General features: G+C 38.5%; 1 protein-coding gene across 2 annotated transcripts in view; it reads left to right on the top strand.

Annotated features, from left to right (window-relative positions):
* LRP12 (LDL receptor related protein 12) overlaps positions 1-26,667 on the top strand; it is a 53,992-nt gene that overhangs the window by 20,519 nt on the left and 6,806 nt on the right. The window contains exons 2-5 of one of the 2 annotated variants that reach the window (XM_057408223.1): positions 13,136-13,192; positions 19,432-19,567; positions 20,992-21,194; positions 25,550-26,651. In XM_057408223.1, the coding sequence (XP_057264206.1) occupies positions 13,136-13,192; positions 19,432-19,567; positions 20,992-21,194; positions 25,550-26,651 (1,498 nt within the window). The remainder of the gene's footprint in view (positions 1-13,135; positions 13,193-19,431; positions 19,568-20,991; positions 21,195-25,549; positions 26,652-26,667) is intronic. The other variant, XM_057408224.1, reaches the window with a different exon arrangement.

Raw genomic sequence — 26,667 nt, forward strand, 5'->3', positions numbered from 1 at the left:
CTCAAATGTGACATACTTCTAGTATCTGAAATGGAATTTTGGAAGAAAAGAATTGTTACTGCAGTTGCACATGTACAAAGGCTCTGAACAATCCTTTGTTAAAATTATTATTCTAAACATAGCTGTTTAATATAGCTAGCAACTGTTTCTCTCTAACTTTGTAATTAATACAGCAGGGGAATGTTTTGAAATAGGAGGCAAATTGTTTGGTTTGCATTCATGATTGGGTCTAGTAAGTTAAGAATAGGCACCAAAGTCTTATAAAGGAGATAGTTGATTTAATTATAGGTAGGTGGTATAAGCTCTCTTATTCTCCTCTCTCTCCCCCAGTTTACTTCCTTTAACTCTGGTGTTCTTACCTTCTTTTCTTTCTTTAAGTTACTTGAGAGGTAGCTGTAATTTAGAAGACTGTATTCACTCTTTGAACTGTTTAATTGGTGTTAATAACCTGTTGTTTTTTTTCTACCCTGGCCAATCCAAAATGCTGTGCTAAAGTATCACCCAAGAATATGTACAATTTGCAGGCAATGATCAGTCAAGTAACTTCCTTTATACCTGGCTGTGCAGAAGTATAGGGTTTGACATGAATAGAACTCTTATGTGCTAAAAACAGGAATCTTGTTGAAGCTGAGCCAGTGTCTCTGCTAGATTTCTAATTTCCACTGCTTGCTGCCAAGTATATTAGAGCTGTCTATAAATAGTTTGTGGAATTTTTGAGTGAGAATAAAAAAAAAACCCTCAGGTTCTTTTCTTTCCCCACTGTTTCAAACTACAACTGAGAAGCTAACTTTTTTGGGGGTTTGTGTGTTGTTTATTTTTGTTTGGGGGGTGTTTGTTTGTTTTGGTTGGGTTTTTGTTGTTTTTGTTTGTTTGTTTTTGTTTGTTTGTTTTTTTTTTCCCCCTGAAACTTTCACACACAAGTTGTTCTTTCAGGTTAGTTATAAATTTAAAATTTTGTATTTTAAATATATCAAGTAATTTTGTATTTTAAGTATACTCAAGTGAAATTTTTCCTGTGGGATTTACAGGCGTGATCAAATGTTTGTGGGTTTTTTTTTCGTTTCCTACCTGAAGCATTAAGTCCAAGTTTCTACAGTTACTACTCTAGCTTCCTTTTGCAGCCTAGGATAAAGGAGCCTCAGATTATCTTGCTATTTAGCTGTGCAAAGTTCTCCTGAAAGTGTTTTATGTTCCTCTCTTGTGAGTCTTTCCTGCTGGTACACCCTGAGAAAATGTTTGTGCTGCATTAAACACAGCCAGGTACAGAGCTGCTGGTAGCTTTGTATGTTTAATTGGCAACAAGGGAGAGCTGTCGTTCCCTGTAGAAGTGAGCAAGTGACTGAGAAGCCATTTCTATAGAGCAGAAGTGGGAGAGCTCACACTGTAGATAGCAGCATCTTCCAAATGTTGTCTTGATGATTCCCAGTGGTGCTGGGGGTTCTGTTTCAAGACTCCAGTATCATCTGGCTGGCAGTGTCTATGTCAAATTTGCATTATGCTAACATCCCATGATTACAAAATATGGAATTTTGTAAATTTTCTTTTGTGCATTGCAACAGCATTCACAATTGGTGTAATATTAGTGAATAATGTATGCAGTGCTTAATGAATCCAGAAAGAGAACTTATGTTGCTCACACTAAATGACTGCAGAGGCCCTGGAGCTTATGCCTGAAGTTGAGGTAGAGTCCCCTTCACAGCACCAGAGCTGTGGGGATCAGAGAGCACACTTGGGATGTTGGATAGTTGCGGGTGTCTGTTGACACATCTCACAGCCTGCAGGAGCAGATTTGTGGAGCAGAGCAAGTTATGCTGAAAATGCAATGTTTGTGCTATATACAGTTCTGAAGGATGTTACTTTGACTAGCTCTAGTGTGGCCCAGAGGGCTGAGTGCCCATTACCAGTAGGAGTATGGCATCTAAAAGGAATCCAGTTTGATGGTTCTAAGGCCACAGTGTAATGTGAAGCAAAGCACAGAGTAGAGTGGAACAGGAGATTCAGATGCATGCTCCTCATCTGAAATAAAATAATGCAGATTTGTGCAAAATCTGCCAGGTTGGTGCACAGATCCCTGGATAACACCATAAAATTATCAGGAACGAAGGATGTGTTTTGGTAGAAATGCTAATAGGTGGGTTATGACCTAATCATTGTATATTCTTCAAATTCAGAACATTCACTTATGTAGTGAACTTTTGTTTTTAGAGTACCTGTTTTAATAGTCAATTACTGAAGAATGAGCACAGACTTCTTTTTGGTGGAGGGAATAGTGTTACAATGCTAAAGAATTTAAAACTAGTAGAATATTTTTCTTGGGTTTTTAAAGTCAGTGTTATCAAGACTATAGGAATAAAGGTATGCAGTTTTGCTCACTCGAGTACTGATTAACTTTGGGTTTAGGTTCTTGTCATGGTTTAAGCCCAGCTTGCAACCCAGAACCACGCAGCCGCTTGCTCACTCCCCCCAGTTGCACCCCCTGCTCCCAAAGGAATGGGGAGGAGAATCGAAAGAATGTAACTCCCACAGGTTGAGATAAGAACAGTCCAGTAACTAAGGTATAACACAAACTGCTACTGCTACCATCAATAATAATAATGATAAGGGAAGTAACAAGGGAAGAGGATACAACCGCTCACCACCCACCAACTGATACCCAGCCCAACCTGAGCAGTGATCTAGCCCTTCTGTGTAACTGCCCCCAGTTTACGTCTTGGGCATGATGTGCTGTGGTATGGAATACCTCTGGCTAGTCTGCTTCATCCCAGCTTCCCCTCTTCCCTGGCAGAGCATAAGACTCAGAAAGTCCTTGGTCAGAGTAAACATTACTGAGCAACAACTAAAAACGTCGGTGTTATCAGCATTGTTCCCAGGCTGAAAGTCAAAAACACAGCACTGCACCAGGTACTAAGAAGGAGAAAAATGGCTGCTACTGCATCTGTATCTTCTCTGTAGCAGATGTTCTTGTGTTACAGGGATTTGGAATAAATCTTGTCACTGTTGCTCAGCTTGCCTTTAGTAGAGAATTCAGACTGATATCCGCACAGGAGTAAGGCTTACTCTCAGTGTTTCTGTCTATTGCATGTGTAATTTTATATTAAAGTTATTTAATCCCTTCCTTACATTAAAGATAATTTACATCTTGCTGCACACTTTAACGCTGTTTTACAATTGACCTGAAATTCATATGACTTCAGTATTTAACCCTAAGGAAATATGGAAAAAAACTGCACCTAAGTAGTTAACACCAAACTGTAGATTTAAAAATAAATAATACAAAATTTTTCAATAAATCCTGCAAAGATTCTTCATCTAAACTGGAGATTATTGATTGGTTAATGCCTAAAAGTCAATACTACCCCTTCTCATGATGCTTTTTTTATGGACTTTTGTCATGAATTATATGAACTAATGCAAAAGTGTGTGTTGTCTTTTGTCAAGGAAACAAGCAACAGCTGGGTGTAGGATGGAAGCTTCTGGTTGAAGATGCAATGCGCTATATTAAAAAACAAAACAACAGTAAAAACATGAAAATGATATGACTATGTATCCTGAGTTTTATGTCGAGTAGCTAATCCAGACACATACTGGTACACAAATGAGTTAATTTGATTGCATGCATGTCTCTAATCAGAAGGATGCGGTGATTGCAAACTAAGCCATCAGAAGACAGGAAATGATAAAATGGTGACACCTGTAAAGGCTGTGACTGGTTTCTGTAGGAATCTGGGAATGACACTGATGCTTCGCTTTGTTTCTGAACATAGAAAAGTAACACGTGCTGCTTGGCTTCGGTGGACTCTTGAGCTCTGCCACACCTTAATTTGAAGTATTCCTCGTAGCAATAATACTGTCTGTTTCATGAACTGTTCAGGGAGGGTAAGTTTCAAATGCTTAGACTGCTTGCTTGTGGTTTTGGTTTTTTGTTTTTTTTTTTTTCCTCTTTGCTACACTTTCAGTTCCTTGTCTCTTGAAATTGCATGTGTGGCTCTGTGCCTCCATTCTGAGGAAGGGAAAGTCTGAATTTCTGTAGTGCAGTTAGCAGTGGTAGGAGAACATGTTTGCGCAGGTAGAGGAAGATGCAGGAGAAACCATATACTCAGAGTCTTTCCAGGTTTATAAAAGATGAAAGACCAAGCCTAGTCCCTTTTGTACCCCCGTGTGCATTTGGGATTATAGAAAGTGGGATTTTTCTTCTCAGTTGCATAATCTCAATTTGCTGTGTACTGCTCCTTCTGCAGTACAGGAATGTTAGGCAGCAGTATGGCCATATACCTATGGATATGTAGCTCTTTGCTGTTGCTACAGCATGAAATCCCCATGGCCAGATGCATTTAATTCTAAATGCACAGTAGTTTAACAAATGTAGGTGCAAAGTGTTCAGGAGATGAGGATGTAGTAAACAATGTTCCAAAAGACTGAGGAGGATCCTACCTAAATTTTTTGGCTCATTAGCTTCAGATGACCTACATGTACATAATTCAGTATACTATTTTGAACACTGAACAAATGTTTTGGTCATAGGATGGTTTGAGTTGGAAGGGACCTTTAAAGATCATCTAGTCATCTGGAGGAGGATGGTAGTACTTGTTTTTCTTTTAGTTTCCCCCACGCCCTGCTCTGAGCTGTAACGTCCTAGCTGTAGGTTAACCATAGGCACTTTTCTCCCACGGGCTTGGCAGACAAGTGTGACTGTGGTTCAGCCTGACAGGGTGTCTGTAGGTGGAGCTTGTTTGTGCTCAGTTGTGCTTAGATATTTGCAGGAAGTGGCAGGGGTGGGATGGCCACTGACTGGGACTGACACAAAATGTGCCATCAAAAGGGGTCATTTTCAAGAAGGGCGCTGGAATATAACAGGACTCGTGGATGTTTATTTCCAACTGCAATATCTAGATTAAAAAGAATATTGCTAATTTTGGACTAGGGCATCATAGGACTGGCGTGAAGTGGGGTTTTTAGTGGGGTGATATGTAGTAAGGCAGCACCAGTTTATTAATGGAATTTTACAGTGAAATTCTTATTTTGTTGGCTTCATCCACACTTGGTCAGTTAGAAGCAAAATTTGATGAAGACTAATGCAACATAACTTCAGCTGACAAGAGGCAGTGCAAGCAAGTCAGGCTTACTCTTGTAAGGTGCAGGGTGAACAGGAACTTTGCGATGAAAAAAGGAAGTTTGGTCATGAAGTACGTTGTCTAAAGTAAAGCAAGTTAAACATGTTCTGTGATAAAGGGTGTTTGGAAGCACATTAAATACAGGAAGTGTTGTTGATCTCTTGTTCCTGATAATTGTGGTTCAAGAGAAATGCCCTGTCCAGTCTGCTATGCACCACAGTACCTTTTAACTCAAGGTAGTTTAGAAAAGGCTTTCTCTTCATAGCCATTCAGTTACAGCAGTTCTTCAATTTACAGAATTGCAAGGGTTTTGCTAATGGCAAAGGCTTAATCTTGATATTGAAGAATTTAGCTTCAGTTGAGATATGAGTGCATGATTTTTTTCTGTAGAGAGTGACTGGTGTAGCAGCAAAAATAAAGGTAATTTATATGTGGGGTTTATCACTAAGGCTTTTTCATTTATCATTTCAACAGTCGAGTTAATTTCTTTGTAAAACACAATCTGGATGTAACGGAGTCCCAAGATACATGGTGTTCTTCCAAAATGAAGTTACAAAATTTGATTTTAAAATCATGGTAGACAATGTCACGCATACCAATTTTTTGAGTGCATTTAACAATATTAATTGCTTCGCTGTACGTTCATATTAGTTTTGCTCAAATTGAAATTAAAGCAGGGGTTTCATTTGAGTCTTCATGCTATTTCAGATATATCAGTATTTAAATAAACTTCTTGTTCTTTGTCTGAAACCTCCAAGGTCATGTACTTGGAGTGCAAAAGCTTGTCTTTAGTCTGAATGTTTTGACTAAGAGGGACATTAATTATTGGGGTGGAGGTGTTGGTGTCTGGCTATGCTTTTTGAAAACTGAATCTGAGTGAAAATTAAAGGAGACGCTCATTTCAGGACTGTAGGCTTGGGTTTATGTTCTGAAGTTATATGCAGGTAATCCTTTGAGTCTGATGCTAATCTCACTTTGAGAGTGAGATGTGCTACATAGGCTAGGGGGAAAGAGATGTAGAGTAACATCCTAGAATGCTGCACTGTGGTTAGCCTCCATTAGTCTGAGCATCACTGATACTGTTTGGGTTACAAATATATAGAACTTGGCAGCTATTTTTTCCCAAACATACAATGTTTTTGAAGTGTGAAAGCATTGGTTTTTTTTTCCATACTTTGCTCTTACAGTTTTCCTCTGCAGTTTTTTTGGAATGTTGCTGCTGCAACATTTTCCTTGTAGCTAGCCCCACTCCCCTGGCTATTTTCATATCTGTGATGAAACTGAGAAGATGTTAGTGAGCCAAATACCTTCCAAGGCTATGTTTTTTTATCTTTCACATAGTTTTGTTTTCCTTTTCAGGCTTCATACAGGAGTGTAGGGCTCATGGCTCTTGGACCAGGATGTTTGGAAGTGACATTGTGAGGTTGTGGGTTTTCCAGGGTGGGGTAGGTGGTATTTAATGTATTTCTATACGGACCAATAGGGGACAAATGTCACAACTGCTGGGAAACCTGAAGGTAAACCTAGTGTCACCTTGCTTCTGTGGTCAGTCAGCTGTGAGACACAAATCAAAAGGAATGAGTTTGTTTGTTTCTGCCTGCTCCTAAAATAAGACAGCATCCTAACCTGCAAGACTTGAGTTGGGATAGGTAAAAACTGACAAAGGTCAAAGGGGACTGGCTTTCTGCTGTGAAAATAAAATGAAATTTTATGGACGAGTCTCAGAATCAGGGACCAGCTTCGACCATAATCATGCTTTGAACTTTTGAGAGTTCTTTGAAGTTATTCAAAACAGAAAGACACCTCAGAAATTGAGAATTGTTCCATATTGTAAGCACACTCTATAGAGTCCAACTCATTTTGTAACTAGTTGGCTGATTTATTTTTTTAATTGCAGTGAAGGCATATTTGGATATATTACCAGCATGGGTGGTAACAAACCCACATGTACTTAATTAGAAAGCCATTAAAAGTACTTTTCAGGCTTTTCGTACCATAGGTTACTCATAACTTAACATATAGGTGTCATGGTTTAAACCCAGTCAGGTAACTCGTTCACTCACTCCCCCCTTCTTGCCCTCCTCGTACTCCCGGAGGGATGGAGAGGAGAATCGAAAAGAATGCAACTCCCACGGGTTGAGATAAGAACAGTTTAGTAACTAAGGTATAACACAAATCACTACTGCTACCACCAATGATAATAATGATAAAGGAAATAACAAGGGAAGAGAATACAACACCTCAACACCAGCCGACCAATAACTTGTCCCCCTCAGCCCCACCAAGCACCGACCGATACCTCCTCCAACCCCGCAGTCTCCCAGCCCTTCCGGCTAACTCCCAGTTACCTCCTGGGCATGACGTGCTGTGGTATGGAATACCTCTTTGGCTAGCTTGGGTCAGGTGTCCTGTCTCTGCTTCCTCCTGGCTTCCCCTCCTCCCTGGCAGAGCATGAGGCTCACAAAGTCCTTGGCCAAACCAAAACATCGCTGTCAGCTCTGTTCCCAGGCTGAAAGTCAAAACACTGCACTGCACCAGCTACCAAGAAGGAGAAACATGACTGCTACTGCTGAACCCAGGACATTATCCACCCCGTATTCCATACCATTCACGTCATGCTCAGATCCCACATTTTCAATATACTCTTATCTTAGTGCATGGACCAGTAGCTATAAAGCTGCTGAGTCCATCTGGTCCATGATGTCAGTCTCCATCTCTTGTACCAGTCTTCCAGAGCAGGAGAGACTGTGTGCAGTGTTCACACTCGTGAATAACCTGGGCAATAGTGTCCATTGCTAAGTCCACCCCTTGATCATGAGTCCATCTCTATGTCGCATCTCTGCTCTGATGGCCTGAAGTGCCATGGGCCCACCAGGCTCAAAATAATTCACTGTCCCCTTAAGCAGTTTCTGCAGCTTGTTGCTGGGGACTCCATACAGCTGCCTTCCATCTCCGATGCTTCCAAAGCACTGGAGGGGCCCAGTGGACTAGATACTTGCCCATACTGTCCACACACCCTGCCACTCATGACTGTCCAGCCTTGGGGAAAATCTCTTGGTCCCCCTGCATCGTCGTCTAACCCCAGCCAAGACCCAAACCTGACTCTGCTTAACTTTTGAGATCAGACAAAATGGTCGTGGGTAGCACACAGTCTGTGTGTGTGCCAACATGCTGATCCCCATCACAATCAGCAGGCAGGTCCCAAGGGTACCCAAAGGCCATTCAAAACCTTCAGAACTCTCAGTTGATGCTGCTGCACTTGTCACTGGGGCTGGTGTAGCTGCTGTGCTTGCCGGCTCTCCCACCGCCAGCTTCTCTTTTCCTGACTCCAGCTCTTCCTCCTCTGCCTTGCTGGGAAATGCTGCGTGGTCTCCTGGATCCTCCTGGGGCTCGGCGGGCGGCTTCCGGGAAATGCTCTCGGCCGTCGCAGGGCTGGGCTCCTCCGCGGGGCTCGGCTCCTCTGCGGGGCTCGGCTCCTCCGCCGCCTTATCCCGCTGCTCGGCAGCCGCCTCCTTCCTCTCCTCGACGGCCCCGACCTCCTCCACCGGCAGCCGTCCCCTCGCGGCCTCCGGGGCCACTCTCCCGGGCCGCTTCAGCAGCCGCCGGCTCCCGGGGCCGCTCCCCCTCGGCTCCCCACGGCCTCACCAAGAGGGAAGCGAGGGCGAGGGCCAGGACGGTGAAGAGCAGCCGGGCGGCCAGGTACAAGTCCACGGCCACGTCCGTCCCGCCCTGCTGCTGGAGCCCGCCCGTATTACAAGCCATTGCCATAAAGCACAGTGAGACAAAAACCTTAGCCCAAGCCCCACACTTGATAAACACTAACACAGCAAATACCGGCTCTAAGTAAGTTACAACATTCTGAAACTGTGAGATCAACAAGAACAACTCTGAGAGCCAATAAATCAGCATTGTGACGAATGACTATTAATCCGGTCAGATCTGTCGTTATCTCAACCCCTCGAGCCCCACGTTGGGCACCAAAAAGGAACTGTCGTGGTTTAAACCCAGTCAGGTAACTCATTCACTCACTCCCTCCTTCTTGCCCTCCTCGTACTCCCGGAGGGACGGAGAGGAGTATCGAAAAGAATGCAACTCCCACGGGTTGAGATAAGAACAGTTTAGTAACTAAGGTATAACACAAATCACTACTGCTACCACCAATGATAATAATGATAAAGGAAATAACAAGGGAAGAGAATACAACACCTCAACACCAGCCGACCAATAACTTGTCCCCCTCAGCCCCACCAAGCACCGACCGATACCTCCTCCAACCCCGCAGTCTCCCAGCCCTTCCGGCTAACTCCCAGTTACCTCCTGGGCATGACGTGCTGTGGTATGGAATACCTCTTTGGTCAGTTTGGGTCAGGTGTCCTGTCTCTGCTTCCTCCTGGCTTCCCCTCCTCCCTGGCAGAGCATGAGGCTCACAAAGTCCTTGGCCAAACCAAAACATCGCTATCAGCTCTGTTCCCAGGCTGAAAGTCAAAACACTGCACTGCATCAGCTACCAAGAAGGAGAAACATGACTGCTACTGCTGAACCCAGACAATAGGTTACCAGTAGTTTAACGTATCTCGTATCCTATTTACAAATTTATTTTTCTTTTTAAACAGAGTAAATGCTTGTGGTTTTATCTTGAGTTTTGTCCATTTGAATTTTTTAACTCGGGTGCAGTTGCTGACCGTATCTTAAGCTTCAGGACTAATGTTGACATATATTTCTCTTTAATACTTCACATTTCAAATAACTGGTCCATTTGTCATAAGTATTTATAAGAGGATATGAAGGAGATGGGTATAGTCCTGGTACTCAAGTGATTATTATTATTTTTTTTTTAAGAAGCTACCACAAAAAAAAAAAAGTGATGGAATGCATCAGTTTTTGAAAAACAAACCTGGTTTCTTGCAGTCAGAATGGATTTGTGCAGGAGATTCTCAGTGTCTGTCTTCCAGCGCTGTGCTGTCACACAGAGCGGTACTAACCAGATCCCGTAACTAATGTGAGCAAGCTTTGCATCAGGTTTTGTTTGGTGGCACACGTTTCAGTTTAAAACTCCAGGTTCAAATGGGAATGAATAGTAATTATTTCTTTAAAACATCAAGAAATATGAAGGCTTCCTGGTGACCTAAGAATTTTTTTTAATATACTCTTGCTTTGCTGCATTAAATAGACTAACAGGAATTTCAAAGATAATTACATTCCCATACCTTACTGGAAATTTCTGATGTGTTATCTGATATATTGATACCCTGGTGGGCTCAGTTTATACGGAACCATGTGACATAGTTATTGAGATCATATAAAGATCATTGCCTAAAAATTTCATAAAGATGTTGGCAGTTAGTAATGTTTAAATGGCATCTGAATACACTTATTTTATTGACAGTTCCCAATAAAAAAGGAAGAAGTAATCTGAGAGGTTTCTAAGGTTTGTCTTTCATATATTGGGAAGGAAGTAATTTAAAAAATCCACCTTATTTTGATACTAAAATACTTGGATCTGAATCAAGGTTTCATTTCCCTGCCCATGGCAAGGGGGTTGGAACTAGATGGTCTTAAGGTCCTTTCCAACCCTAACTATTCTATGATTCTGTGATTTATTACACATTAATGCTTCTAACTAATCACTGAAGTCAGTTTGACAATAAATGTGACATAACTTTATGTCAACAGATTGTTATTAATTGTAAATATGCATGAAGCATATTTAGATGGAAAATACTAGTACTACATTTTTGGATAATGAGTTTAGTTTTCTTAATTTAACACATTAAAGTCAATATGTACAGGATTTGGATTCAAGCTCCTATTTTAATATTCTTCTCATTGTTACTGATTCATAGTATTCTCATGTTTTGTTACTGTCTTTTTATCAGAACTGATTACATTAAAATTCTGTGGGTTTTGTTTTCCTGGGTTTTATGTATAGGCAGCTTGTCTGTCATTCAGATTCTTGGGGGCATCAGTGGAGTGCCCAGATTATTGATGTCTTCAATGTAATTACTTAGGGGGCTTTCATATTTCTAAATGTTTGCGAATGCCTTTTTTTCTTTCTTTTTTTTTTTCCATGCTGTTCATTTTCAGTGTTCAGTAACAACTACAGATACAGTTGTATGTGCTGATAACCCTTTTTTGAAAATAAAAAACAACCAGTGAAAAATCCCTACTGTAATTTTGAAAGATGAAATAGCAGTAAGCTATTTTTAGCTTAAAAGAAGAGGTCTTGAAATGTGTTACTCTTTTCCTTATGTTGATGGAAATAATGGGAAACAAGACAATCCAAAATGTGCTTCTGTGGAATTGGTTACAAGCAAAATCACTTTACAGCAAAGATGGTGTTTATTTTGTAAATGTAGAGCTGTTACTGAAGACACGAAATCAGAGCAGCAAACACTCCTTAGCATGCCAGTCTATATGCAAAGTGAAGAAATTAGTTGGAGAATAGCTTTTTAAAACTTAAAAGATGTTTTGCTTTTTAAAATAGTTTAATTGGAAGATAGTTTGTCACTAATAGATTATTTGAAAGTTTTTGTTTTAAAGTACTTCTTTCTTTTGAATGTTGAGAGGAATAGTTACTGTGTGGATTTTTTTCTTTCTTTCAAATTGAGACAAAGCAACTAGATATGTAAATCTGTGCAGTGAAATTAGTACATAAAAGGCAACACACATTACTTTTAAGAGTCCAAGAGTTTACTTTTCAAACAAAAACACTTTGCTGTCCTTCTACATATTCTGATAGTCAGGTTTCTAACCTTATTATGTTTTAAGGAAGTAACAAACTTAGTCTTTGTGCATTTGGTGTTAACCATGGGAACAGTTTGAGAAACATTTTATTTGTAACCACTGCAACGCACCAGCATTGAGATGCTTACTTAGGTGTATATGTACTAGGTCAACTCTGACCATGTCCTTTAACCTTGGTATGAAAGGAATATTTTTTCTTCAAGTATTTAATGTTCTTGTTACCCAGACATATCACACGTACATTGTAGTGCTGGACAAACAGCTGTTTCCACCACATGTATGAAAATCTGCGTAACATGGCAAATGTTCAGTATTACAAAACTTTGAGGGATTCAGAGTTGTGGTTTTATATTTTGCTTAGTGATGTATTTCACATTTTAGATTCACTGCTTATGTTCAAAGGACCTTATTTATGAAAGTAGCTTTTCTTCCTGAAATGGCTGGAAGATTTTATTAAAAATTTGCTTTAAATATTAAAAGATGTTGAATAAAGGAGAGGAGACTGAGAGCTGTTCAGTGCTAGAAATGTGCACCAATACAACTTTTATCTGTCACATCATGTACCAGGGCTACCCCCTGTCAGCAAATGTATTCACTTTAGCTGACTTTTACTTTGGTGGAGTGCAGAGTAGTAGGACAAGTAGTAGGACATTTGGAGGAATAACATTTTTGTCTCTAACTCTTGACCATGTGGGTTTCACTGTTCATCTTTGCAAGTATATTTCCATTTAATGAACATTAATGGGGATTTACTCTTAAAGGTAGCTAGTTTCTGTCTATATCTGAAACATCTTTCTGGAGAAGGGGTTTAGGCTGCAGTTGGTTATGAAATAGATGTCTTTCTGTGGATGTTTCTATTTGCATAGCATTTACTTACAAAGTGTGATAGGAGAAGGTGGGGGAGATGGACTGAAATAAACCTTTCTTGAAAAGAAAACAACATTTAAATAGATGAAAAATCATGCAAAGTCCACCATCTAAAATGCCTGAAGTTTGTCAGAATTCTTTGTTACTATCAGTTTTTTGTTCCTTAACTTTATAGTACATTTAATTGTTCTGGTATACTAACGATACTTGAGTTCTTTGTTTTTTTCATTGTATAGTAACTTTTCCTCTAGTTTTTCTCTTAAGTTTTGTCATAAAATGAGCGTGGGACCTTAAATGTTTAATATTAATTAAAATAACTTCAGTTTTATTCTTTCTGTTCTATAAAAGAGTATCTGAAGAATTTTTACAAATTTTATCTTGGAAATTAGCTTATTCATTATGTTTAATTTTAGGAAATGGTGCTCTTGCAGAACATTCTGAAAATGTGCATATTTCAGGAGTGTCAACGGGTAAGTCATTTTTTGTAATGTTTAAATTTCATGCATGACTTAAATAGTAAATATTGAAAGCCACCTGGTATCTTATGAAGAGATATTTGGCTATAAAAATTATTACTGCCTTTTGCAGCATGTAATAAGGAATGAAGCAACTGGAACATGGAAAAATTGTCATAAGATAAAATTGATACCTGCATGCTCATGAACAGATTATGCCTTTCTAAGTGGACTGCTTAATTATTTTTCCATACAAACACTGAACTAAGAGAAAAGTTGGTTTAAGTTGAATTGATATTTTCTTTCCATAGTAAAGTTTTCATGAAATGAAATTGCTACTATCAAATAATATAAATCCAGGAGTTACGTGTTTCACCTGATTAGATTGAAGCAGTAACTGAAATTACAGTTTACTGCACAGTTTCCTTAATACAAGAAAAAAAGAGTTTCAGAACTTGTGAATCTGAGAAACTGATGAGATGCTGAGGGTATATGGGGTATAAAAGCACCATGCATTGCTCATAGATTGCTGCGTTCCCTGCCAGTAAATCAGTCTTGGGCTTCTTCTGGGTAGGAGCCGTGGCTGGGACTGTGTTACTGATGTGACTGTATGTCTGTTAAGGCATTAGGTGATACCAGTCTATATGTTCTTCAGATGTTAAGCAGTGTCAGCTAAGCTGCTGGTTGTGTTTTCTGATACAGATACTCAGAATGTGTGCAACTGGGAAGATAAACACTCTTCTTCAGTGGGTAGAAGAATACAAGCCAGATTCTTTTCATAGGGAAGCTTCCAGTAATCCCTGGAAATCACACAGATTTTCACAATTTTCTCCTAAAATAAGAGTCAAAATGTGAACTCATCCTTTTTAACAACAGCTTGCACATGTTGCTGTAGTTATTGCTTCAAATACTACATTGCTATTTGTGCACATGGTTAAATTTTTTGGATAAATGTGTGGACAGTGCGTGGTCTCTGTTACCCGACACTTTCTTTTTCCCTTTCACCATTTGCCACACGGACTGTCAGAAGTCTAATTATAGAAGACCTTTGCTACCCATTCTTATGCTGCATCATGGAGAAAGTTGTTCCTGTGCAACAGTAGTAATGCACCAAGTATATCATATAGTATTTTCATGGCACATTGTAATTAATAAATGACAACACAGGTACTTGCCACTGTTGGAACAGTTGTTGCTGGAATTGCATTGTACGAGATACACGGCCTAAAATCTAGCTATGCAGCTTTCAGGATATGTTTTAACAATCCTTCACCTCATTGTTTAGTTCAACAGTCATGTCACAGGTTGCAACACAGGCAGAAAAGCATCTGTTGGGTAAGAAGCAAATGGAATTTTTGACTCTGCTTTCAGTACTTTGGCCAGCATGCTTGAACAGGCAGTGCCAAGAAGAGAACATAATGTCCTTTCCGCACAGGATAACAGCAGCTGGTAGACAGACCTTTTAACTACTGAGAAGAAACATCCAGTGAGGACTTCATTTAAAAATATATGTTAAATAAATAAAGCTATCTAGAAAAGTATTTTGGTGGTCCTTTGTTGTATTACAACATTCCAGCTGGGGAAAATAAATGTCTTGCTCTTAAAGTTTCTGTCTTAATATAAAGTTAAAATTCTTAACTGGAGAATTTTGAGGTAATGGGGATGGGGGTGGCCTGTTAATGAAAACCTAGAGAAAGCGAGAAAGCGTGTAGACAGATCTGGTGGCATTTTCCTTACAGTCTTTGTACATCTTACATGCTAGATTTATGGCTCAAGTATAAAAGATGTGAATGGATTTAGATCATTTTTTGAGTTCTTTCAAAACCATCTGGGTTTCCCAAACATTTTTTATTGAACTTGCAGATTATATAGTTCATCAAGCATACCTGGACAGCTTTATATTTATCAGAACAATTTTAAGCAGAGTTATAAAATAGAACCAAAAATATCTGGCCTTTAATCTTTCTAAATCCAACTTTAACTTGGTTTTGAAAACAAGCAAGTGATTTTCTTGGACGGTGCTGTTGAGAAGGGATTTGAAATGAAAATATTGTCTTGATGGTAGATTTCCGATCATGCTGCCACTGTAAGGCTACATGACCTACCTTACTAAATTGTGTTTTAATAGCACAGACCTCCTCGGTCTTTGGTATTTATGCTTCTGCTGTATATTGTATCTGCCAAGTTACAGGTGCACCTCTAATATATGAGCATGTTTTTTCTACCCATAGTAGTAATGGAATGTTGTCTCTTGTGTATAAGCTATCACTAGAGAACAAGCATGAAATATTTTCAGGTCTATCCTTGAGTTATGTTGCACCATAATTGTCACAACTGCCAAACTGATCTCCCCTTTTTTCCCCTCCTTTTCCCCCTGCACCCCTTCTTAAAGAACTTCTGCATTGGTGAAAACAATTGTTCCTAAAAAAAAAAAAAATACGGTGATTCCTTTTCACCAAGTGTGTCTCTGTATTGCAGAGAAAAGGGCGTTTTAAATGAAAGCTTTTCAGCTTGACCTGGAGGCAAAGATTCCTATGCCTTCTTCTCCTGTAGTTCTCCAAATAAGACTTTTAGTGGCTCCTGAGAGTTACAAATGCAATAATTATCCTCCCTATTCATGGTTTAGACTTTATCGCAACATTATTCTCTTTTTACTCTAAGCTGTTTTAAACACCTTCAGATGATTTATCCAGCTGCATTCATGTCCTTACCATGTCCAATATAATGCACACCTTATCATCTTGTGATTCACATTGAAAGCTAATTCTTTTATCTTTTCAACTAATCTCCTGGCATTACTGTGAAGATAAATCCCTAATCTCCTTCTCCCTGCTTTTCTGAAGTGACTTTTTTCCTTGACATGTTGTTCACTGTTACTACAGGTACTTTACTTCTCTAGATATTGCTATACAGAATTTTTGCATAGGTTTCTTAATGATTTTCTTGTAACTTGCAAGTTGAATTTGGTAGTGTGAAGTTTTCACTGGCTGTCTCCTGTTTACCAGCCAACATCCCGTAGATAGTTTACAGTCATGTTCCATAATGTGGGGTGGTGAACTAATTTCAGGAAGAAGGGAATAAGGAAAACTATTGTATGTGGTTTTAAAAAGTCTACAGGAAAATCCAGGCACAGCTTATCCTCTCAGCATTTTTTTTTTAACTATTATTTTTTACTTTAGCCTGTGAAACACTAAATAAGAAAAATGTAAAGTAGAGTGCCTTTAAAACTGTTCTACTTCAAAAGGTTATCCTTGATTTTAAAAATCTTGCTGAGAAATTATTCTCTCTGAAAATGATAGCACTTCTGAAGTGCAGCATCTACGCAGTTGATCTTGACCTTTATACACTTTTTAAGCAAGTGGGAGATTTCTGTTGTCTCCCGAGTTACAAATAAGGGATTTCTGTGCATGAATGTATTCTAAGTATTCAAGTGCATAATCTAGCTAACCTGAAGGAAGGTTCCCTTGTAATTCCCTTCTCAAGTCTGTTCCCTTTTATTTTTTGAACCCCCACTTTTTCATATGCACACTTTTATTTCAGTTTCGGTTGTTCCTGGCTTTTTCCTCCCTACAGTTATTGTACACTCTACCCTGTATTTTAGGGGTCGTGATCGTTCTTGCTTCCTCATGCTCTTGCTAGCATCTCCCTTCCCACACTGGATAGTGCTGTAAATGGTCATACTATGCCCTCAGCTGCTTTTGTGGAAACAGAGAAAAAGCCATCTTAATTAAAGTAATATAGAAAATATAGTGATATCGCTGGTATTGCAAAGTCAAAAAATCCGAATTTGAATAAAACTGAAAGTTTTCATGGTGCTCTGAAAGTGCTACCTTGGTTATACTGGTTTTCGATGTGGAATTTCCTCCTTTCAAACTCATGCAATGAGTAAAAGTTACTGCTTATAGTACTGCAGGGTTTGGATCAAGTAGATTGTAGTTGTCAGGGTCCACTGACAACTGTGCCAGCATTGGATGTTGCAAAGCTAATTACATAGTAATTTAAAGTTGCCATAGCGGTGTTTGGGGGTTCCTATTCAGCTGATGGATGCTGTACATTTATAGCATGCTTAAGTTTTTGGAGGTGAACTTTGTAAAATTGAGTGAACATACATTGAATGGGTTATTTTTATCTTCTGGTGTAAGATTTTTCTTAGGCAGCTTTTGAAACCTCCTTGTTCTCTGTAACAAGGTCTCATATGTCAGTTTGTAAATATCTAAAATCAGGTGAATATAGTAGTAGTGTAGTTTCAGCCGAAGGCAACTTATTTTAACCTGAGCACTATTTCAGTAATAACAAAGTAGTGCGTGGAATTGCTTGATAGACAACCTTGGTACAAAATGTTGCATGCATTCTTCTAGGTTTTTTGCAAGATTTTGTTTGAACCTCTTGAAACTGATATTTTTACTTTCAACATTTAATTGTGAATAACCAGGTTTTCTTCTCAGTACTTCCATTTCCTTGTACTTTACATACTGTAAAGTATATCCAGATCATTCATGCAGGAGCAGTCTTCCAAAATGTTAGTGTTAGAGCACCACCTATAGGGTTTGCTCAAAATTAAAATAATAAAGTTTCCAGAGAATAATTGATCGAATATTCAAATAAATAATATCTTTCTGTATTTTGAGACTGTTTTGTTCCTAGATGCTAGGACAGGTCTTATGTTCTATAGCTAAAGTATGTTAATACTTAACTGTGCAGCCGTGAATGAAGCTTTGATAAGAAACATGAAAAACTTACAAAGCAATGTGTTCTTTCAGCTGTACCTGAAAACAGTAAATCTACTGTTTTATTTTTGTTTCTAGATTTCTGTATGTAAAGCAATACAGAAAATTCAGATATATGCGAGCATTTCAATCTTACTGTAGTTTTAAACCTATTATTAGAAATGTATTTGTTATGCCATATAGAGATCTTTTAAGTACTAATAATAATTCAGGAACATAACTTTGTATTGTTTAAGAGCTAGATAATTTCAAGTCCTCATAATCTTGAAAAAGATATCTGAAAAGCTTGATTGTGGATAAAAATAAAAAGTAACCTATCACTATTATAAATGCAGTTCCTTCTTAATTGTGTTTGGTCATGGCATCATTTCTGATTTTATTTTAATCAAATACATATAAAGAACTTGCAAAGCTTTTGATCATCACACAACAACGAAAATATTTCCTCATTTGTAATAGTTTTTGTGTTTAAACTGTAGTGTGTAACTGATTATGCTACGGTAAACTTTGAGAGCTCACAATAGCAGTGAGGAAGTTGTAATTATTTTTAATGTGAGTTCTGACCTTTGAAACTTCATCATAATTCCAAACTCTGTAGTGAGAGTATTCTGGCCTTCCTATTTATGTGAAGGTTGAGAATATGCAATATGACAGGTGTTGGATATGAGGATGTTAAGGGTGGGGAATAGTTTTGTGGTTTTGTTTGGCTGGCAAGTACATTACTTGAAATAAAATCAGCAGATCAGAGAACCCTCCACTAAAAGGAACAAGCAACTGAGTTAAGGCCAATGCAGAAAGTTACGTCTATAATAAAGTAAGAATACAAATGGCTGAGTTACTTCAGTTGCATAGAATTAGCCCTATAAGCTTTCTAGCCCATTATCAGAAATGTAGTTACGCAAGTCCCTTTTAAGAATAATCTCTTGTGAACCTAACTTTTAATATCTGTATATGAAAGTGTGCTGCAGTTAGTGATCTTTGCATTCCAAGCATTTGGAATTGTGTGTATGAAGATTGTTTCCATGCTAAGGCCTGAAAGGGGGGTATTTAAATGATGGCCAAGCACTGGGTCTTCCTAAGACAGAAAATTTCAGCTATTTGATTATTTTATATAATTTCTTTTTCACCTTCTAATGCATTTGTTCAGCATAAGGTATAAATGCATTACTAAATTGAACTGCATCTTTGTGAAGGCTTAAAAAAACCAGGAAATAGAAAAATCTTTTCATTTTTATAATAAAGTTAAAGGCTGTATTGAATAATCTTTTTTCATCTGTACTATTAAATTGACATTAGTATAATGCACGTGCAACACTGGAAAACATCTTTTGAAGTGCATTCCATTATGAATTCCTTTAGACATTGTTTTTATTGCTGTGTCATTTAACTCAGTGTGCTATTTTCCCTGATTAGTGGTTTACTTTTTTTCTGGCCTACTAGCTTTTTAAAAACAAAATTACTCAAATCGCTTTCAATATATGTGTTGGGCTTTTGTTTGTTTTTGTTTGTTTGTTTGTTTGTTTTCAGCTTGTGGAGATATTCCAGAACAAATTAGATCACCAAGCGGGACAATCACAAGTCCAGGATGGCCCTCTGAGTATCCTGCCCGAATCAACTGTAGCTGGTACATCCATGCAAACCCGGGGGAGATCATTACTATAAGGTAATGGTGCTCCTGTATTAACCACATGGGTTAATGAAGTACTGACTAGACATTTTTAACTGCTAATTTTGTATGTACCGGCTCTATTTTCCCTCCTGTAAATGCAGGATTTCTGGTATGTGTGTTTTCTGCCTTTCCTTTTAACAGATTTGCTCTCACGCAGCCATGTAACATTTGTTTTCAACTGGAGAACTGGCAACTTGAAAATCTGTCTATGTGCTCATTTGTTTTTAATGTCTCTGAAATCTAAGAATTCTGCTTGAAAAATGTCCAGGGAAATTCTGTAACACTTCTGCTTCGAAGTCTCATGATGTGATTAAAAATGACGGTGTCCAAACAGTAAATTAGTAGATATGATTGCAGTTTTGGAAATGCTGAATTTTGAGGCAGGGAGCTCCTCCGTTTCACGTATCTTGTAACTTTTCTAAAGAAGTAGTGTAAAAAAGTTGTGTGTAGGTTCAAATTCTCATCAGTTCATTCCCTATTACTGCCACAAGGGAAATCAAGGCTCGTTTTAGCATCAAGATACAAATTAGTACCACTTCAAAGGCTGATCATGAAACTGCATTAGCTGCAGATTTACTTCAGTTTCCAGTACAGACTTGCTGACCTAAGAAGCAGCTCTTCATTATGAAGTATTTGCTTTGACATCAGTTACACATTTAAAGTACAGCTTTTAAATTTAAACAGTTTCTGCTAAATATTAAATTGGCATAAATGCAATGTAAAGTAGACAGAACTGAATGCTTTCTCAACTTTTTCGTACTTTTTAATAAAACTTTGAGGATTTTTTTTCCTTTCAAGCTCTTTTCTTCCACTCATGTATTTCATATTTTGTTTCTGGTTTACTGCTCTGTTGTCTGTACAGACCTGGTTTGCCCAGACGCTCTCCCCTTTTCACTTCATTACCATGACAGCGTGTCTTGATATAGTTGTAGCCATACCATGACATTCCATGACATATCTGTTGGGTAAGCAAGTAGTGCTACTGCAAGAAAATCTTACCTGAAATCATAGTTCTGAACAATTTAGCTATATTTATGATGTCAAGTCATATTGGCTAAACGTAGCATTAACTTAAACCACTTAGTAGTATATGAAAGTCATATTCAACGAGACTTAAAAACAATTTCATGAATGGATTTTTTTTTTTTAATTTTTAGATGGTTTAATTTTTTTGTAGCAAACCTGAACTTCAAGTACTGCAGGCAGTAGTCTGATAGAATGGATTTTTGCTGTCCTCATAATGTAAAAGTGTCACACCACAAGGTTAAATTGTATTCTTACATGGATAGAGAAACCATGCTTTATTTCAGAACAAAAAAGAACTTGGAGCTAATTTCCATTTTTATGTGTGGTAATTCATCAGTTATGTATTATGCAGTTGAGTAGCAATTTTGACCTTTTTTGTTTGTTCCTTTCAGCTTTCAAGATTTTGATGTTCAGGGATCACGACGATGCAGCTCAGATTGGTTAACAATTGGAAGCTACAAGAATATCGAAGGCTATAGAGCGTGCGGCTCCTCCATTCCTTCACCATACATCTCTTCACAGGATCATGTTTGGATCAGGTTTCATTCAGATGATAGCATCTCCCGAAAAGGCTTCAGATTGGCCTACTTTGCTGGTATGTTTTAAATGATACCTAGTACAGTTTTATGGCTCCATTTAGTTGTGTCCTGTTTCAAGAACTACTTCCTTGTAGCAGAGTCCAGTATATGTATTTTTTGTAGTCAATTCAAGGCTTAGTGAAATCAGGGAAAAGTTCACTATTAATAGTAGGCCACTGGAAGTTTCTTTAATATAGTTTAAGATTCAAAATGTTTTCATCATACAAAAATTAGCTTAGGATAGTTGGGTAGACTTCTGAGTACCATAAATATGGCAAGAGAGGGAAAAAATGGCAGGAAATTTTTTACATGTAGTATAGAAATTGCATAATCTTCTCCCATCACCAGAAGCTGTACTGTCTTCAAATAAACTAAAACATTAAACCCCCCCCAACATTATTAATATGATAGGTTACTCTGGACAAAACAGACGTGGTTCTGTACGTGAAAATTTGTCTTGGGTAATTCAAGTATGCTATATAAGCTAGTTGTCAGTAGTAGGTTGGGACTGTTTTCTAGGTAGTTATTTCTTCAGTAACTGTTGCCAAGAGAGAGGAGGAAGCCAGTCATGGGTAAAGACTAGTTCCAAACTTTTTCTGGCCTTATGAGGTGTTACAGTTTTATGTAATAGCATGATTATGGTGTTCTACCTACCCTAAATGCTGGATTAGATTCTTCTTTGTTTTCATAGTGGTTTCACGTCCTATTACTCCCTCCAAGTGCATGCCTGTATCCACCCTCTGGCCTGCTCCAAATCTCTGTATACCAACTTTTGACTCCTCTTTTCCATAAAACAGTTCATACTCTTCCACCCATCAGAACTATTCCACCAAGATTCAGTAAAACTAGCCCTGATTTCCTCTAGCCTAAGCCATATTTGCACCTGTTGAGTATTCTGCACTCTTTCTATGTGGTGGCTTCCTCCACACTGTCAGCCTTTCACAAACCTGAAGTTTCCAGGGCTTGTCCTTCCTGCTCTATCACCTATTTCCAAGCCTACAAAAAGCTTCCCTATACCGGCTCCTTGCAGCTTAGCAAGTCTTGAGAGAAGTAATGCATGCTTTACTTTACCTTTGTTGATGGCTCAGCTTTCAGGACTGTTCTACCTGGGTTTTGCTTACTGTCTCGCCAAAAAAGATGACAGGATGGGAGGGAAAACCACTGTCTCCTCTACTACAGTTCCTGGTAACTGCCATCATGCACACTGCTCTCCTGTGTGAAGCATCAGCTTTTCCCCTGTTTATCTCTCTTTCCTTCCACAGAGGGAAGGCAGTGATCCTGCCTGAGGGGCTTTGGGAAGGAAGGACATTTTGAATATGGATGTGGAATGGGTAGGGGAGGCAAGCCACAGGCTCAGTAGAGTTTTTCTGAAAATCCTTTCTTTGCTTTTCCTTCAATCTTGAAACAGTGTCATTGGGTAACCCCTTCTGGAAGAAGCTGTAAAGTTTCCAACATTAAGCAATTTTTTTCAGTTACTTGATTTCTTTTTAGTGTTACATAGTGGTACTCAGTGCTTAAGACTTAAATCCTGTGGTTTTAAATGTCTTGTTTTAAGAAAAAAAAAAGAAAAACAGGCTTGTTTTTTGGAGAAGGGATGTTCATTTTTTAAAAAACAAACCTTACCAAAACTTTGGTTTGAGCTTGGTCTCTGTACTTTACATGATACTTAGGAAGTGTTTCATGACTGAGGTGGAAATGTAGTGTTTCAGTGATCAGAGTAGTCTTCTAATGTTGTAAGCTGACCTGCGTGTAGCGAAAGAGTCGAAAACTCTGCTTTAATCATGTTGGCTTGTGAGTGTCAAAGGAGACTCCTGAAATACTAATATTTTTGCTACACATTCAACTGTGCTCATTAGCATCACTCAGTAGTGCTCGCTTGGATGCCTCAATGGACTATTTAATTCATTGCTGTTAAGGCTACTCTCAAAGGTGACATGTAGTCTGAGAAAAAGGGGAAAAATAGTAATACTTAGATGGCTGCAAGTTAGGCCGACTTGTGCTGGAATGATAAAAATAATTAACTTATATGTGCAAAAGGGACCATCATGGAGCCCTATGTTTAGAATCTGATATGGAAGACAGACCATGTGAATTCTTTAAATTCTTGTTTAATATCTTCAAACAAAAAGAAGCATTACAGTTTAGGAACATTGGTTGACTAGAAGGTAAATTTTTTATCACTTGCCTTTCTTCCCTCTTAGTCCCATCACTTTTAAATTATCAGCTTATTTAATTGTGATTACTGGAATGGGTTGGAGTTCACTGATAGTGATGTGGAGTAGAAAATAATAAAAAGTACAGAGATCTGTGTTCACTGTAAGGGTGTAGAAGGATTGTGTTAATCCTATGGCTACAACTGCACTTGGGTTCTGCTAATTATCTCATACTATCCTGAAGTCTTTTGTGGTACGGCTTTCAAATACAGTCTTATTTGTGTACAGGATCAAGTAAGCAGCTCTTTTCTGGGATGATTAAAAGCCTGCAGAAGGAGTAGCTTATGTTGAAATTACAGGGGGTTTTGTTACTACGATACTGCCATTAATATTTACGGCTCCATATTATGGCTTTCTGCTCAACTTTTTCCAGGTTCTGCAGGGTAAGAAGCATTGAACTAGAGTATCGTCAGTACTTGAGCAAGTTCAATGACTTCTCTCATGCTATTCTACTGTATTGCCCTCTGCCTATGGAGCATAGCCATACAGTTTAGGCAGAATAAGTCTAAGAGTTCAGTTTTAAAAGTTTCAAATTCAAGGCCGAGGTTCTAAGTATTTTCCATACTAATATTATGAATGATACATATGTGTGTATAATATATATAAATAACACAAATACAGATACTTACGTAACAGAACAGGAAGATCATATCATTTATACTAAAGTGATACTTTAATCACTTAAATAATTTTGCTCTCCTTTCACTCTTGTCAGAAAATCTGTTGACTTAAAAGCTCTTCAGCAGTGCTTCTGACTGCTGTCGCTCCTGTTTTTCCTGCATTCATTTTTAAAAACCTTAGCATTTGTGAATTTTTTTAAATGCTGATGTTGCACCTTTAAAAAAGTATTTCAAGTTAGAGTATTTCTTTTTAATGCTTTATAAGATACTGAAATAGCAAAAAGGAGAACTGAGGTTCAATATCACTTGGCCTATCACAGCAGATTAGCTGCAGCAAAGGAAATTCTTTATCATTTCATGTGGTTAAGCACTGGAACTTTGAAAATACTTGATTGGACAAGGCTCTGAAGAACTGCAGTTATCCTTGCTTTGAGCAGATGTTTTGATTAGGTGACCTCCAGAGATCCATCCCAATCTGAATTGTTCTCTTGCAAAACAAGACAGAACCTGCTTCTCCTGTAGGGCAATCTGCATTGCAGAATTTTTTGAATTTTTTTTTGAGGATTGACCTTGGCAGTTTGGTTTGTAGCAAATTTTGCAGTCTACCATGTTTTTTAGGAATTGCAGTGATTTTAAATGATACAACAGTATTTGATTCAGCTAAGTTGGTGCAAGGCTCAAATACCTTGCTTCCCAGCTGTGCTTCTGTGTTTAACGTAGCTTGAACTTTAATAAATGAAGGCCTGAAAAAAATACTCTCATCTTACAAGTTTGGTAGTAGCCAGTAGACCACATTTTCTTAAATAAAGATGTTTCTTGATTATTTGTTTTCCTTAAGAATAAATAAAATTACCAAAAAAACCCACAATTCCATGTTTTTCTGGACCACTACTTGCATCGTTAACTTTTAAAGTGTAATTTTGTATTCAGACAAGCATGTGTTTCTGCATTTGCTGCACTCTCCTCTTATTTATCGTAGGAGAGACAGGAGCAAAGACTGGGAAGAGGTGAGGACAGAGGTTTCCTTTTGGTTGGTGGTAATGGGTAATGTTCAACTGTTAGCTTCTCTCTTGCAGTAGATTTTTCCATACAAAGTAGGAACCTACGAAAGCAGGAGCGAGACAGGTCTGACTGCTTTTACAAGAAAGAATTCAAGGAGGTAACTGGTACTACAGGACAAAATGTTTCTCTATTTCAGATTAGAGGGAGGAAACAATATTTTGTGACTTAGTTCTAGCATGTTAGAAGTCAGATTTTTTCAATTGCTATAGAGGAGCATTGTTTTCTTCCTTAGGTTGAAGTTATTTGACTGAAAGACACTAAGGATGAGGCTCATGCTGATGTGCTGTCAGACCTTCAACTTGAAAAAACTGTTTTATCTTGGAACTTACTGAAAGTTGTAATTTACAAGAGATATTAAATAGTTGTTTTGCCATTCTGAACTACCTGGTGCAGCAAATAATATGTGACAAACCATAAAGAGCTAAATCTAAAAGAGATTTTTATCTTTTTTTTGTTTGTTTTTTTTTTTTCTTTCAGGGAAATCTGATGAACCAAATTGTGACTGTGACCAGTTTCATTGTGCTAATGGGAAGTGTATTCCAGAAAGCTGGAAATGCAATAACATGGATGAATGTGGAGACAACTCAGATGAAGAAATCTGTGCCAAAGCTAATCCTCCAACTGCTTCTTCCTTTCAACCTTGCACTCATAACCAGTTTCAGTGTCTTTCTCGCTTCACCAAGCTTTACACTTGCCTTCCAGAGTCTTTAAAATGTGATGGTAACATTGATTGTCTTGACCTAGGAGATGAAATAGACTGTGATGTGCCAACGTGTGGGCAGTGGTTAAAATACTTTTATGGTACTTTCAGTTCTCCCAACTATCCTGACTTCTACCCACCTGGAAGCAACTGCACCTGGCTGATAGACACTGGTGATCATCGCAAAGTCATACTGCGATTCACTGATTTTAAACTTGATGGTACAGGTTACGGAGACTATGTCAAAATATATGATGGACTAGAGGAGAATCCACGGAGGCTGTTGCGTGTGCTAACAGCGTTTGACTCTCATGCTCCCCTCACAGTTGTTTCATCCTCAGGACAGATACGAGTGCATTTTTGTGCTGACAAAGTAAATGCTGCAAGAGGATTCAATGCCACCTATCAAGTAGATGGCTTCTGTTTGCCCTGGGAAATCCCATGTGGTGGCAATTGGGGTTGCTACACAGAGCAGCAACGCTGTGATGGCTACTGGCACTGTCCAAATGGAAGAGATGAAACCAACTGCACTATGTGCCAAAGAGATGAGTTTCCCTGCTCTCGGAATGGTGTGTGCTACCCTCGCTCAGATCGCTGCAACTACCAGAACCATTGCCCTAATGGTTCAGATGAAAAAAACTGCTTCTTTTGTCAGCCAGGAAATTTTCATTGTAAAAATAACCGCTGCGTGTTTGAGAGCTGGGTTTGTGATTCTCAAGATGACTGTGGTGATGGCAGTGATGAAGAGAATTGCCCGGTCATTGTGCCCACTAGAGTAATAACTGCAGCTGTCATTGGAAGTCTTATTTGTGGATTGCTGCTTGTCATTGCACTGGGATGTACTTGTAAATTGTACTCACTCAGGATGTTTGAGCGAAGGTAAGTAGAAGAGATG

The sequence above is a fragment of the Pezoporus wallicus genome, unplaced genomic scaffold, assembly GCF_028554395.1.
Source record: "Pezoporus wallicus isolate ANWC-B61680 ecotype Strahan unplaced genomic scaffold, APGP_CSIRO_Pwel_v1 contig_3815, whole genome shotgun sequence".
NCBI lineage: Eukaryota > Metazoa > Chordata > Aves > Psittaciformes > Psittacidae > Pezoporus > Pezoporus wallicus.